This window comes from Gorilla gorilla, chromosome 10 (assembly GCF_029281585.2).
Source record: "Gorilla gorilla gorilla isolate KB3781 chromosome 10, NHGRI_mGorGor1-v2.1_pri, whole genome shotgun sequence".
Lineage (NCBI taxonomy): Eukaryota > Metazoa > Chordata > Mammalia > Primates > Hominidae > Gorilla > Gorilla gorilla.
Genome location: NC_073234.2, coordinates 75741718 through 75756167, shown reverse-complemented (window position 1 = coordinate 75756167; position 14450 = coordinate 75741718). Strand labels below are relative to the sequence as shown.

The 14450-nt window shown below is 33.6% G+C and overlaps 1 protein-coding gene across 5 annotated transcripts in view; it reads right to left on the bottom strand.

The window, feature by feature from the left end:
- The window catches only part of LMNTD1 (lamin tail domain containing 1), a 66739-nt gene that overhangs the window by 45939 nt on the left and 6350 nt on the right, over positions 1-14450 (bottom strand). For all 5 annotated transcript variants that reach the window (XR_008670375.2, XR_008670376.1, XM_004052883.4 and 2 more), the window contains exons 3-4: positions 13861-14041; positions 330-516 (exon numbers count right to left, since the gene is read on the bottom strand). Coding sequence is in view for 3 of the 5 variants with exons in the window: in XM_004052883.4 (XP_004052931.3) it covers positions 330-516; positions 13861-14041 (368 nt within the window). In the remaining 2 variants the exon portion in view is untranslated. The remainder of the gene's footprint in view (positions 1-329; positions 517-13860; positions 14042-14450) is intronic.

Below are 14450 nucleotides of genomic sequence, written 5' to 3'. Positions count from 1 at the left end.
TTCTCTAAGCAAATAATCTCTTTGCTTGTCTTTTCAGGTTTATATTTACTTGGTTTCAGGAAATTAAGAATTTCATTTTAATAGTTAAATTATAAAAACAAAAGATATTGTACACAAAATTGAAGACAGCTGTGGAAATTTAACTGTGGGTATTAATTAACATCCAGAAGATGGACAAAGTGCGGTAATTAACCAACAACAACAAAATCACATGTTACATACAGATCCAGATAGAGTGATAACGAGACAGTGCTGAGCCACAGACTGTCAGTGTCAACAAGTTTGTCCTGTACAATTCTAATGTACAGTATTTATACTCTTATACTCACTGTTACTGTGGAATTTGCCTGCATTACGATGTTTGGAAGGAATCGGTACAAAGAAATGGTTTGTCCATTCACATTTTGCTGGAGAATATGATCTCCAATTGCCATTTCTTTGTCAAGGGAAGAGTTAATGAGCTTCACGAACAAACCCTTGACATTCACTTCAGCTATTTCAACATCTCCAAGAGAACTAGAAAATAAAACACAAAGATTGTAAGCTGCCTTCAGATAGGAGTGTCTTTGACTCATTTTAAGAAGTGAATAATAAACTGCTTGAAAGTTGTTCTTAAACTGTATATTCTATTGGGCAAGTTCTATATAGAAATAGTATATTTTGTAACCTCAGACAAATGGCTTGAGTTTTTAGTTCTATTTCTTTATCTGTGCAATAAAATAATCTATTTCACTTAAAATAAAGAAAACTTAAAAAGTATTTTAGGTGTCAAGGTATAAAAGCCACAGGAAGTTGTGAATTATAATAGTTTAAATTTCCTACTGTTCAAGATAAAATCATTGAGACATGAAACTCTCAAAAGTAGATCAAGAGAACAAATCATTTACTTTATTTCTGATAAAGTGACTGAAGATAAATAGCAACTATGTGATTAAAAGATTTTTGAAAGGTAAAAACTTAAAATAAACATAGGATGGTGTTTTTCACCTTTTAACTTGCATTGAGAGCTTTCTATGTATGATCCAGGGACCAGGCTAATCATTTACGTATCATTATGTATCAGCATTTTTCAGATTGTGAGTCACAACTTATTAGTGGGTCAAAAATCACTTTGGTAAGTGAGGACCCCCATCTTGGAAATAAGATATATCTGTACCGATAATAATAACAATACTACTTATATGCCGGGCACTTAAAAACACTATATGTATATATACACACACACACACACACATACACACACTCACATATATATACACACATATATATATACACATATATATACATATATATGTATATCTATGTCTATGTTTCTATTTATTTATCTGTCTACCTATCTCTGTATATAGTTCTCCACAATTTCTTATCCACAGTTCCAAAATCCACAAAGCTCTGAAAAACCAAAAAAAATTTTTTAAAACATATTTGAAGCAAAGCCTGGTCCAAAACTGAGGTGAGGCTATTTATAGTCTTTGTTCATGGTTTATGTGAATATTTATATATTTTTCTGTGAAAAGATTAATGTTTGATTTTTGATACTTTTGTAATCCCTGACAGGGTGTTATATGATATGTGTTTTAAAATTTCCTTTCCTAAAATTGTCAAAATTCTGAATTTGGAAATATGTAAGTCCCCAGGTATTTTGGTGAAGGCACTGTGGACTAATAGTAACTCATATAATTCTCACAATAACATATGTATTTCTCATTAAAATACTTCTACATGTTTCTTACTGAAGGTCACATTTAAAAAATGTGAGGAACACTGTATTATCTCATTTAATTCTTAAAACAACTCAGACAGGTAGTATTTGAGCCCCATTTTATAAATAGAAAAACTGAGGTTTAGAGAGATTAATTCCCATGTCCAAGGTCACTCAATAAATGTTAACCCTTGTCCTTCTGCCTCATTCAACAAGTAAAATCTCAAATAGGTTTGACCTAACCATTCAGGTTGTTTAAATTCTGTACACACCATGGTGGTTGAACTCTGCTAGAAAACGCACACACAAAGATTGCCGCTACCAAAAACTTAGTGGTCTCCAACCACCTGGGCCCTTGCTGATTGACAGCAAGTTGTCATCTTCATGAGCCAAGTCAGCAACTTCTGCCATCCTTCAACAATATCTCTATTCTCACTCTTGACAAATTATCTCACTAAGAAAACATGGCCATCAGAGAGACTAGTGTATTTCCCTGCTTCACACTTAGAAACAGGCTCTCCTACAGCTGAGTCCACCTTTTCTCCATAGCCCACCCCATTTCCATGGAAGAGGCCCCTTCTTCCATCTGCAGTGAAGCCCTCTGGTCACCAACTCCTCCTGATGCTTCAGCAACTCAGTCCCCTCATTGTCCTTCCTTTCTCCTTTAACACCAACTTCTCCTTCTGGACTACCTATTTCCCCCAAATAGGTACATATCCTTGAGAGGCTACCACCTTAAAAAAGAAAAAAGAGAACAGTCCTTCTCCAGCTTACAATTCCTACTGCCATCACAACCTAGCTTTTGGAACAGGCTATGTCACTAATTAATCACCTCTTATTTACTTCACAACCACCTGCCTCTGCTGGAGACCCAGATGACCAATGCCCTTCACAATCGGTAAATTGAGTGGCAACTGTTAGTCTATATCTTCATGTCTCCTCAGTATTGGCCTCTTTTTGGAAACTCTTCCCTTTGTTTCTTGAAGTCAACTGTTTTGCCTCTATCAGTTTTGTTACTTTTCAGCCCCCTTTTCTTATTTCACCCAGCCCCTTCACGCATCTCCCAGATGTTGATCCCTGGGATTCTGTTCTTAGCCCTCTTTTATTTCCCTGATTTATCCTTATAGGTGATGTTATCCATGAACAGTGTTTACTAACCATTAATACACTCATGACTGCTAAAACTAAATCTCTTGCCTAGACCTTCCTACTGAGCTTCAGATCCACAGAAACAACTGACCACAAGATCTCAGAAGGTACCCCTGAACTCATCACTTTGGCCTGTTGTAAATTCACTCTCCCAACTAGGAAACTATTCCAGTGAATTGCACCATTTACTCTGTTGGCCAAGCCTGAAACTTCCAATACTGTCCCAGTTTCTTATCCTTCATTCCTTATTCGTGACCAGGTTCTGCTGATTCTTCCTCTTTAGTGGCATCTATTTACATCTTTTCTCCATCCCTGACTGCTGCCTTTATCACGCTCTCATCATTTCTGTGAGACATTGAATCAACATCCTAACTATTATCTTCAGTCTTACCCCCTTCTAAACATTCTTCACTTTGCTTCCAGAGCAATCTTTGTACAATCCAAACCTATTTCTGCTTCCCTTGTGGAAATCCTTCAATATCTTACCATTTCCTTCTATAGAAAACACAAAAATTGCAGCACTCAAACAAAGCCCTACCTTATCTGTCAACTTCTTTAACCCCTTTTTCCTTACTTCCTACCTTATGCTGAAACTGCAACCAAAAAGAATTCCTTGCAAGAGCATAATTAATGCTGCTGAAGGCTTCACTCACCATGCACACACATACTATTTCCTCTTCTTGTTTCCCATGTCCTTATAAACACTTCAAATTTTCAGCCTTCTTATTATTTTCCTATCATAGATACAAAATGGAATCTCATTGTATTTAAATTTGTTTTTCCCTGATTATAGTGCAGTTGCACAAGCTGCTTATTGGCTACTCAGTTTTCCTCTTTGATGAACTGCATGTTCATATCATTTCATTCACTTTTCTGAATTTACATTTTTATAATTGATTTATGGTATTCGTAGCATAGTATTTAATTATATGCACATATTTTCTGCAAGAAGAGACTTTAAAAATACTTCATCTATAATGTTTCTTATGGTATAGTTTACATTTCTAAAATTTTTACTGTGATAAAATTTACCAATCTTTTTCTTTATAGTTTCTGCTTTTGGTGTCCTATATAAGAAATCTTTCCCTGCTCTTATGTCATATTTTCTTTTAAACGTTTCAATAATTTGCTTTGAACAGCTTTGTTTGTATGTATATATGTGTGTGAGAGTGTATTTCATATAAGGAGCCAATTTTCCTACTCAATTAGATTGTCCATCATCTCCCTGCTGATTTGTAATGTCACCTTAGTCAAACAGCCAGTTTCTGAATATTGTAAGGCTTCCTAGCTGTTCCGTTGATCTAGCTGTTCATCGTGTGTCTATGCCAAATGGTTTTAATTTATATTGTTTTAGATGAAGTCTTGATTTTGGTTGGACAAGTCCCCTCTCATTTTCTTTTCCAATATTGTGTTAACTCTTTTTAGACTTTAACCCTTTGTGGTAAGCAAAATAGCTGTCCAAAGATGTCTATCTCTAATCTCTGGATCCTGTGAATATGTTATGTTAGATGGCAAAAAGGACTTTGCAGATATAACTAAAGTTATGAATGTTAAGACAGGGAGAGTAGCCTAGGTTATTCAGGTGGAATTAATCTAATCAAATGAACCTTAACATTAGAGAATTTACTCCAACTGGAAGCAGAAGAGAGCTGCAGCGGGAGGGAAGTCAGAGAGAATCCAAGCACGAGAAGGATTTGATGCACTGTTGCTGGTTCTGAGATGTAGCGGCCCATCTGCAAGGACTGGGGAGTGGCCTTTTGAAGCTAAGGGTGACTGCATGCTGACAGTTAGTAAGGAAGTACTATCACAGCAAGGAATTGAATTTGGCCAACAACCTCAAAGAGCTTGGAAGCAGATTTATTTCAGTGTCCAGATAACAGCGTATTTAACATCTTAACTTTGACCTTGTAAAACTCTTAAGAAATCAGCTGAGACAACCCAGATTTATGGCCTAGAGAACTATGTGTTAATAAGTGGGTGCTATTCATGTTATTTTAAGTCACTAAGTTGGTGGTAATTTGTTATGGCAGCAATAGGACACTAATATATATTTCTTGTGATTTTTAGAGTCAGTTTGTCAGAAATGTTGCCCTGTTGGCCTGCAGTTTCAGTCCCAATGTTTTCATTGGATATTTAGTCTAGTGTCTCGTTATTCTATTTTTCTGTTGATAAACCAACTGCCAGCCAATATTTTTGTTGTTTCTTTGAAGGTAAATGTCCTTTTTCTCTGGCTGACTTTAAGACTTTTTTTGTGTCTTCTGTTTTAAAAAGTGTTTTTGTTTTTTTAAACAATGTACCTGGTTTGTTTGCTGGCTTGTTTTCTTTTAGCCTGCTAGATGTTGGTAGTACTTTTTGAATATTTGGCTTGATGTCTTTCATTAGTCTGGGAAAATCTTCTGTGTTTCCATCAATACCATTCTACCTCAATCTTTCTTCTCCTTCAGTGACTTTAATTAGAAGTAGATTAAAACAAAATCTTGCCTTATTTGTCTCTTATACTTATTTATAACCTTGCTATCTGTGATTCAGTCTAGATATTTACTTCTGAGAATATTCCAGTTCAGTGATTCTCTCTTCTGCTATATCAAATGTAATGTTAAACCCACCTACTGAAATATTAATTTCCATTATTGGATTTTTTTTACTTCTAGAACTTGTTTATGATTCTTTTAGTTCCCAGGTTTATGTTAAAATTTTTATCTTGTCATTTAATTACTTGAATATTTTAGTCATTGTTAGTTTGAAATCCTGGTCAGAAGACTACAATGTCTGGACCTTCTCCACCTGTTCCTGGTGTCCACTTTTAATCTTGGTGTTTGGTCAACTCTTATCTTTTGTATACGTTGTTTTTTTTGTTTGTTTGTTTTTGTTTAGTGCCTAGTATTACAGAGAAAAAACTGCAGAGATAATTTAAGGTTCTGTATATTTTTTCACTCAAGATTTACTTTTGCTTCTGGTAGGCATCTAAGTTGGGAAAAAATCACTTTAAATTAAATGTGAAATAATTGGACACTGTACTGGTCTGTTTTGCATATAGACTTACTCTTCCATCTTTCCTTGAAGTTTCAACTGAAAGCCTCAAATGACCCTCCATTTTTTTTATAGGCCCTAAATGCCAACTTTTATTCACCCAGTCATACGAATCTTGAGAAAAACCTCTAACTTCTCAGTCTCTTAGTTGCGGCTTTCAAAATTGGCAGCTGTTTTGAGGAGAAAAGTGGCTCTAAATGTCAGGTTATCACTCTGGATTTTGTCTCTCAGAAGAGGAATTATGAAATTAATGGGTGTAACCTTCTATGAAATCTCGTGATATACATTATCAAATTCCCTTCAAAATAGTTGTCTCACCTACATTGTATGAGAATGCCTTTTTTACAGAGGTTCACTTTTGAACAATTTATGTCATAATTTCTTTTCTTCTTCTTTTTCTTTTGCATTATCATTATGGTTCTTACCAAATTTTGGATGTAACATTTTGACATCCCTGGAACTCCTTTGTGTCATCCTCATCTTACTGTTATTAAATTATCTGCAGGATGTTTTTGTTTTTTGACAGAACAACCTTTTGTTTTTCAGACTTGCTTTTTCTGCCTGGGAAGATGAGCACTAATTTGACTTTTGTTTTTAAACAGATAAGACCCTGGAATAGCTCAGCTATTCCTTTGTTATTATACATATAGCTGGATATTTACAGTTGCTTTTCAAAAATCCTTCATTATACAAGCAAAGTGCTTATTTATTAACCTTAAATTTTTATGTTATGCGTATACATAGAATAAATGTTCTTGTCTGAAGGAAAAAACAACATTGTCCATATCAGAGCACTTTATTTGCCTTCTTTTTGATATAAGATCAATGCATGGAAATTCACAGAGGCAGGCTGTTAATCTGCTGTCACACAGCCTTTAGTAGTTATCTTTTTCTCTTCCCTGCCAGCCTTCCCATTTATCTTTAATAGGAAAGTGACCTGAGACCTCTACTTATAATTTGTGATTGACTGAGAGTGGAGAGTGATGTTGCAATCACCATCAGTAGCCTTTGCACAGTATCTATTTGTAAAGAGATTGAGGAGAAACATGGCTATGTCACTTTTTAAACAAAATTACTTTCCATTATTTAAGCACTAATTTATCTATTTGTTGGGCTCTCCTTGATAGCTCCATGCTATTTATTTGCTTTTAGGTTTCTGATATTCTGCGGTTTGCTAAAATTATCTTTGAAGTTCCAGTTCTTCCAACCTGTATATACCTAACATTTCCTATATAGGTGTTTGTAGTTGGGGGCATATGGGCTGATGAAGGGGTACAGCATTTAAGAGTCCTTAAATTTTTAAAGGACAAAGTTAGAAAGATTCAGGGAACTTAATTCAGTTCATTGGTACTACAAGAGCCCTCACGCCTAAAAGTTTTGATGGTAGATCCTTAATGTAATGGAGATGTAAATTTGTACATCCCTACGACAAGGTTCTAAATCATCCAAGGGAAGAATAAATGGGGTTTAGTCTGAATAAGAATCCTTTGGGAAGATGAGGATATTTGCAGCCTCAAAATTGTTTTAAACCAGAACCATTCGTGTGTTTATCATGATCTCAGTGAGGCCCATCTGAATCCAGAGCTTACTATCATTTTGACTCTAGACTTGTAGGATGCAGAATTTCTTAGAGGTTGAGATGGAGGATGAATGAGAAGTTAGCCTTCTTAATATAGTTTGATCACACCTGAGACATCTAGAACTAAACTTGAAGCCAAGGTAAGGTCTTGGATATAGTGTAACTAGTGAAAATCCTAATAATGACTCTACTTTGTTTCCTGTTTGCCTACAACTCCTTTTTTTCCCTTCTGCTGTCAGATATTAAACAAATCCCTAGAGATAGTGGGTGGTAGTAGGAAAGAAACAACAGCTTTGATTGAAAACAACCAAATTGAGAATCAGCTTCTGTTTCCAGCCTAGATGAAGTTACAAGAAGTGAATTTAGCCTTCCATCTGAAACAACTAAAAATCTGGAAAAATATATGAAACAATATTTTTGAAGATATTTGATACTGGTCAACAAAGAATAGTGATACTTGAGAGACAGAAGAGAAATGTAGTGAGACTTAAAATTTCCCCAGATTATTTCTCGAGAAAATTTCCAGGCTGCATCATGGAGGGTGCATCCTCTCTGACTTGAGGAGATGGAGCTGAGAGTCTGGGGAGACCAAGGTGGCTGGAGGTCACAAGCAGAATATCAGACATGGGAAGCTGCAAAAAGAGCGCTGGCGATTTTCAGATGGTCCCCTTTGAGTATTTAGCAGAAGACTGATCAGCACATGTATTTGAGTAAATGCCCCAAGACTGTAGAAAAAGACTATTTTGAAAAGATTAGAAGGAACAGTACTTGAAGCTCTCACAGGGTAAGGAAGTTCCCACCAGCCAGACTGAAAAACCTCATAATTAATGGGGCCCTGTGTACAGTACTAAGGAGACTTTTGCCTCACTAGTGGAGAATAATTAATAACAAAGTGAAGACATTGCTTTGTTTCCACCTAGAAAACTGTAAAAGCTAGTCCTTAAAGCCTCAAACTATTTCCAAGTAACTTAACTGGGTCCCAGAACAAAACTCAAGAAATGAAAATTCATAGAAATACAAAAATATTCTAGTCCCCAAACAAGGCAAAATCCACAATTTCTGACATACAATAAAAAATTACCAGGAATGCAAATAAATTGAAAAATACAACCCATAACAAGGAGAAAAATCAATAAAAAATGATGCAGAACTGACACAAATGTTAGAAACAGTAGAAAAGGAAAAATCCTTATAGCTGTATTTGTATGTTCGAAATGTAGAGACATGACTGAGATTTAAAAATACACTGGATGGGATTAACATAATAGTAGTCACTGCAGGTGAAAAGATCAGTGAACATGAAGACATAACAATATACACCATCCAAAAAGAAACAATCAGAGGAAAAAGTACATAAAAAGATAAAAAATAACAGAGCATTAGTAAACTGTGGTACAACTTCAAGTGGCCTAATATATGTGAAATTGGAGTCCCTTAAAAGGAGAGAGGAAGCAGGGACAAAAAATATTTGAAGAAATAATGGTAAAAATTTTTCCAAATTTTTAAAATTCAAAATCTATAAATATGCTAATCAAAAAGCGTAACAACCCCAAGCATAGGAAATTTGAAGAAATTTACACCAGGCACATCATAATCAAATCTCCCAAAAACAATGATAATGAGAACATCTTAAAAGTGGAATATTTGTGCAGAGGAGCAAATACAAAAATGAAAGAAAATTTATTAGAAACAATTTAGACAAAAGGTAGTAGAGCAAGGTCTTGAAAATATTGAAGAAATGAGAAAAACTGGGACAAAGAGAAAACAAATAACAAGATGGTAGACTAAACCTAATCATATTAATGATAGCCTTAAATGTAAATAGTTTAAATGCCCCAATGAAAAGACAGAGATTTTTCAGATTGGCTAAAAGAGCAAGTCTCAACTATATGCTACCTACAAAATATGCACTCTAAATATAGAGACACAGATAGTTAAAAAGTTAAAGTATGGAAAAATATATACCATGCTAACACCAGTAAAAAGAAAGCTCCTGTGGCTATATTAATATCAGACAAAATATATTTCAGAACAAAGAATATTGCCAGGATAAAGAAAGTCATTTCATAATGATACAAGGATCAATTCATCAGAAGGATGTAACATTCCTAAATGTTTCTGTTTCTACATCTAATAACAAAGCTTTAGAATACATGAAACAAAAGTGATTGAATTGCAAGGGAGAAATCAACAACTCCACAACTTTGGTAGATATTAATACCCCTCTCTCAATAATTGATACAACAAGTAGACAAAAAAATCAGCAAAAAGACAGTAGACAACACTATCAACCAACATGACATGGTTGACATGAAACACTCTACTAAACAACAGCAGAATACATATTCTTTTCAAGTGCACTTGGAACATTTACCAGAATAATTAATATCCTGGCTATAAAAGAAGTCTCAGTCAATATAAAAGGATTCAAGTCATACAAAATAAGTTCTTTGACCACAATGGAATTTAATTAGAAATCAATAACAAGAAGATATCTGGAAAATCACTGGAACTGAAAAATCTGTAAAACACTTTGAAACTAAATAACACACTTTTCAATTACCCAAGGATAAAAAAGAAAATGAAAATTAGAAAGTATTTTGAACTGAATGAAAATAAAAATACAACATATTAAAATCTGTGGGATGCTACTAAGCTGTACTTAGAGGAAAGTTTATAACACCAAATACCTGTAGTATCAAAAGAGAAGAAGGTATCAAATCAATGACCTCAAATTTCACCTTAAAAAATTAGGGGAGAAAAAAAAGCAAATAAAGCCCAAAGTAGACAGAAGAAAGGGAATGTAGCCCAAAATGAAAATCAATTAAATAAAAAACAAAAAATAGGGGAAACCAATATAACCAAACACATGTTCTTTGAGGAGCTCAATAAAACTAAATCTCTAGTGATATGATCAGGAAAAAGAGAAGATACAGATGACCATATGAGAAATGAGAAAGGTGATACCAATAAAGATTCTACAGTTCTTAAAAGGATAAGAGAATATTATAAATGACATTATGCAAAAAAATTGGACAACTTAGATAAAAATGGACACATTTCTTGAAAGACACAAACTACCCAAGCTTATTCAAGAAGAAATAATTAGAATAGCCTGATATCTATTTAAAAACAATTTATAGTTTTAAAACTTTACCACAAAGAAATTCCAGGCCCAGATGGCTTCACCAATAAGTTCTATATGACATTTATGAAAAAAAATTACTTCTACACAATCTCTTCTAGAAAAGGATAAAGGAGAGACTATATCCCATCTCATTCCATAAAGAGTGGAATTACCGTGATACCAAAACAGACAAGGACATTACAGGGAAAGAAAACTACAGACCAATAATCTTTACAAACATTGATGCAAAAGTTTGAAGCAATATTTTAACAAATGGAATTCAAACAGTGTAGTAAAACATAAACATTATTACCAAATATTTATGGTAAAAGTGAAGGGATGTTTAACATTAAAAAAGAAAAACCATATGATCAACTCACTAGATGCATAAAAAGTATTTGATACAATCCAACACCATGGAAAAAAGCCAACTTTTTGTTTGTTGATCTATATTTTTTGGTCTCAATTTCATTTATTTTTCTCTGATCTTTATTGTTTCTTTTCTTCTACTAATTTTCAGTTTGGTTTTTTTTCTTGCTTTCCTAGTTCCTTGAGATGCATTGTTAGATTGTTTACTCGAAGCTTTTCTACTTTTTTGATATAGGTATTTATTGCCATAAACTTCCCTTTTAGTACTGCTTTTTTTTGTATCCCAGAGATTTTGGTATGTTGTGTTTCCATTTACATTTGTTTCAAGACATTTTTAAATTTTCTTCTCTGTTTCCTCACTGATCCATTGGTTGCTTGGAACTGTGTTTCTTAATTTCCATGTGTTTGTGTATTTTCCTAAGTTCCAAGAATTGATTTCTGGTTTTATTCCAATGTGGTCACAAAAGTACTTGACATAATTTTTACTTTTTTGATATTTGTTTTGTGGCTTAAGAGAGAGTCTATTCAGGAAAATGTTCCACGTGCTGACGAAAAGAATGTATATTCTGCGGCAATTGGGTGAAATGTTCTGCACATGTCAGGCCTAGTTGGTCTAATGTGCAATTTAACTCCAATATTTCTTTGTGATTTTTTTGTCTGGTTCATCTGTCCATTACTGAGAATAGGATGTTAAAGTGACCTACTACTGTACTGCAGTCTATATCTCTGTTTAAATCTATTCATGTTTGCTTTATATACTTGGGAGCTTTGGTGTTGGGTGTACAGATATTTATAATTATTATATCTTCTTGCTGAATTGACCCCTTTATCATTATATAGTGACCTTCTTTGTCTCTTTTTATAGTCATTGATTTGTAGTCTATTTTATCTGATATAAGTATAGCTACTCCTACTCTTTTTTGGTTTCCAGTTGAATGGAATAGTTTTTCCATCCCTTCACTTTCAGTCTGTATGCCTTTGTAGGTGAAGTGGGTTTCTTCTAGGCAGCATATAGCTGGATTTTGTTTCCTTATCCCTAAGCCACTCTATGCCTTTAAATTGAGTATCGAGTCAATTTACATTAAGTATTATTATTGAAAAGAAGAACTTATTTCTTGTTTTTGGGTTGTTTTATAATTTTTCTCTTCCTTTTGTCCTTTATTACTATATTCTTTTGTGGTTAAGTAATTTTCTTTGGTAGTATATTTTAATTCATTGCTTTTTATTTTTTGTGAATCTATTATAGGTTTTTGCATTGTGGTTACATGAGGCTTACAAAAAACATCTTACAGCTATAACAAGTTATTTTAAAGAGATGAATACTTACCTTGAATCACAAAGGAAAGAATAGAAAAAAAGAAAGAATAGAAACAAAGAAAAAATCTCTAGACTGGAACTCCATCCTTCCATATTTTGACTGTTAGTTTTCTCAATTTACGTATTTTTATACTGCCTATCTCTTAGCAGACTGCTATAGCTATTACTGTTTTTGATAGATTTGTCTTTTGGGATTCACGCTAGAGTAATGAGTGGATTGTATACCACAATTACAATTCTGGGTTTTTCCATGTACTTAATTTTACCAGAGGTTTTATACTTTCAGGTGTTTTCTTTTTGAACATTAGTGTTTTTTTCTTTCAGATTGAAGTACTCTCTTTAGCATTTCTTATAAGATAGGTCTCGTGGTGGTGAATTCTCTTAGCTTTTGTTTGGGAAAGATTTTATCTCTTCATATTTGAAAGATTGCTTGGCTGGATACACTATTCTTGGATAGCAGGGTTTTAACACATTAAAAACATTGTCTCATTACCTCCTGACCTACATGGTTTCCACTGAGAAGTCTGTTGCTAGACAAATTCTTTTCTCTCACAGTTTTTAGCTTCTTCTCTTTGTCCTTGACCTCTGGGGAGCTTAATTATTATACGAGTGTTTCTCACTTCTCTGTGGCCTCAGGAATTGTCTCATCCTCATATTTGAGTTCTGAGATACTGCTGATGATAATGATAATCTTGGCACTGTATATTTGTTTTTATTTTCTGGGGTGGCTGGATAGGGATTGAAGACAGCTTGCTTCTACACCACCATTTTTAATAGGATTGCATTTTAATAGAAGCTTTGAACATTTTATTTTGTTCCAAACGGCTCATCATTCTAACATAGTAGGTACTGAATGAAGGATCTGATGAGGTGTTTTTAGACAGTAGAGCAAATGCTTAGGTATTCTCCACTGTTAAATTGTAATAGGGCATGGGTGATTGATTTTAGGAAACATGACATAAAGGGAGAGAAAATTTCCTTCATATCTGACCCTCAACTCTGATTTCTTTTAGCCATCTAACAACTTCTATCAACATGTCTTATTACTAGCATTTCAAATTCAGTATGTTGTTCATGTAATAAGTAAGGCATGGTTATATTAATATAAATGAATAGATCATAACTCTTTTATTTTAGTCTTAATATCAACTTTCTTCCTGATCAATTTCTTTTTGCATAGATACTAACAGTCATAAAAATGGATCAATGAAGTAAAAATTTATCTTTCTCCTTCTGTCTTGAACTCAAGAGCTACTAGAAGAAAATATATATATATATTAGATCCATCTAAATAATTCAACAACGATAAAAAAGTACCTTGAATAATTGAGTTGACCCTATTAGTAAAGATTATGTAGCATTGTTTACTCTGGCATCTTTGAAGAAGTCACATTTCTTGTTTGGTTCTTTAGACCATTATATCAATTTATTTTAATTGCTCAGAAGATGAAACAGTTATATTTCAATGAACTGATTAGTGTTTTAGATAAAATAATGCATATAACCACAGATTAGAACTTTGTTTTCTGCTGATTTATTGGTCCTACCCCGACAGAAGATACTAAGTAGTTCAAATAAAATATGTACCTGGAGGTAAATTGGCCAACTTCTTCAACAATCATAGAAAAGTATTTTAAAGTTTTCTGAGTGTAGTTTGAGTGTGCTGTAAGTTTCTTTGAATCACCAAACAAAGAAAGGAAATAATCTTCTCCATCCCCAATCATGGGTGATTCATCCTGTTTCTTCGGAACTGAGAAGGGGCTGGCATCTTTCAAGTAAACAGAAGAAAGAAGTAACCAGGACAGAAGTAAATAAAATGACATTAAAAGGACCTAAAGCCATTATCTTTATTCTCTGCTTCTACAAAATTATATTTTTACATTTTAATATCACTATCAAACTTAATGAGAATAGTTAGAAGCTTTAAACAAAAGCCTATAAAATAATCAGTAAGTGGATATTTATAGTGACATCTTCAGTTCCTAAAGAGTATTTCAGTTATCTTAAACAATAAATTATATCGTTAGAATAATGACTATTTAACTGATTATTTAGTTGTACTAGAAGCATCATCAATTTTGAAATAGGGAAAACATTTGAGTCTGTCAAATTTAGATATGTTACATATAAATATAGCCTTATTCTACTTCATGTATGCTAAAATTCCCAAATGGCTA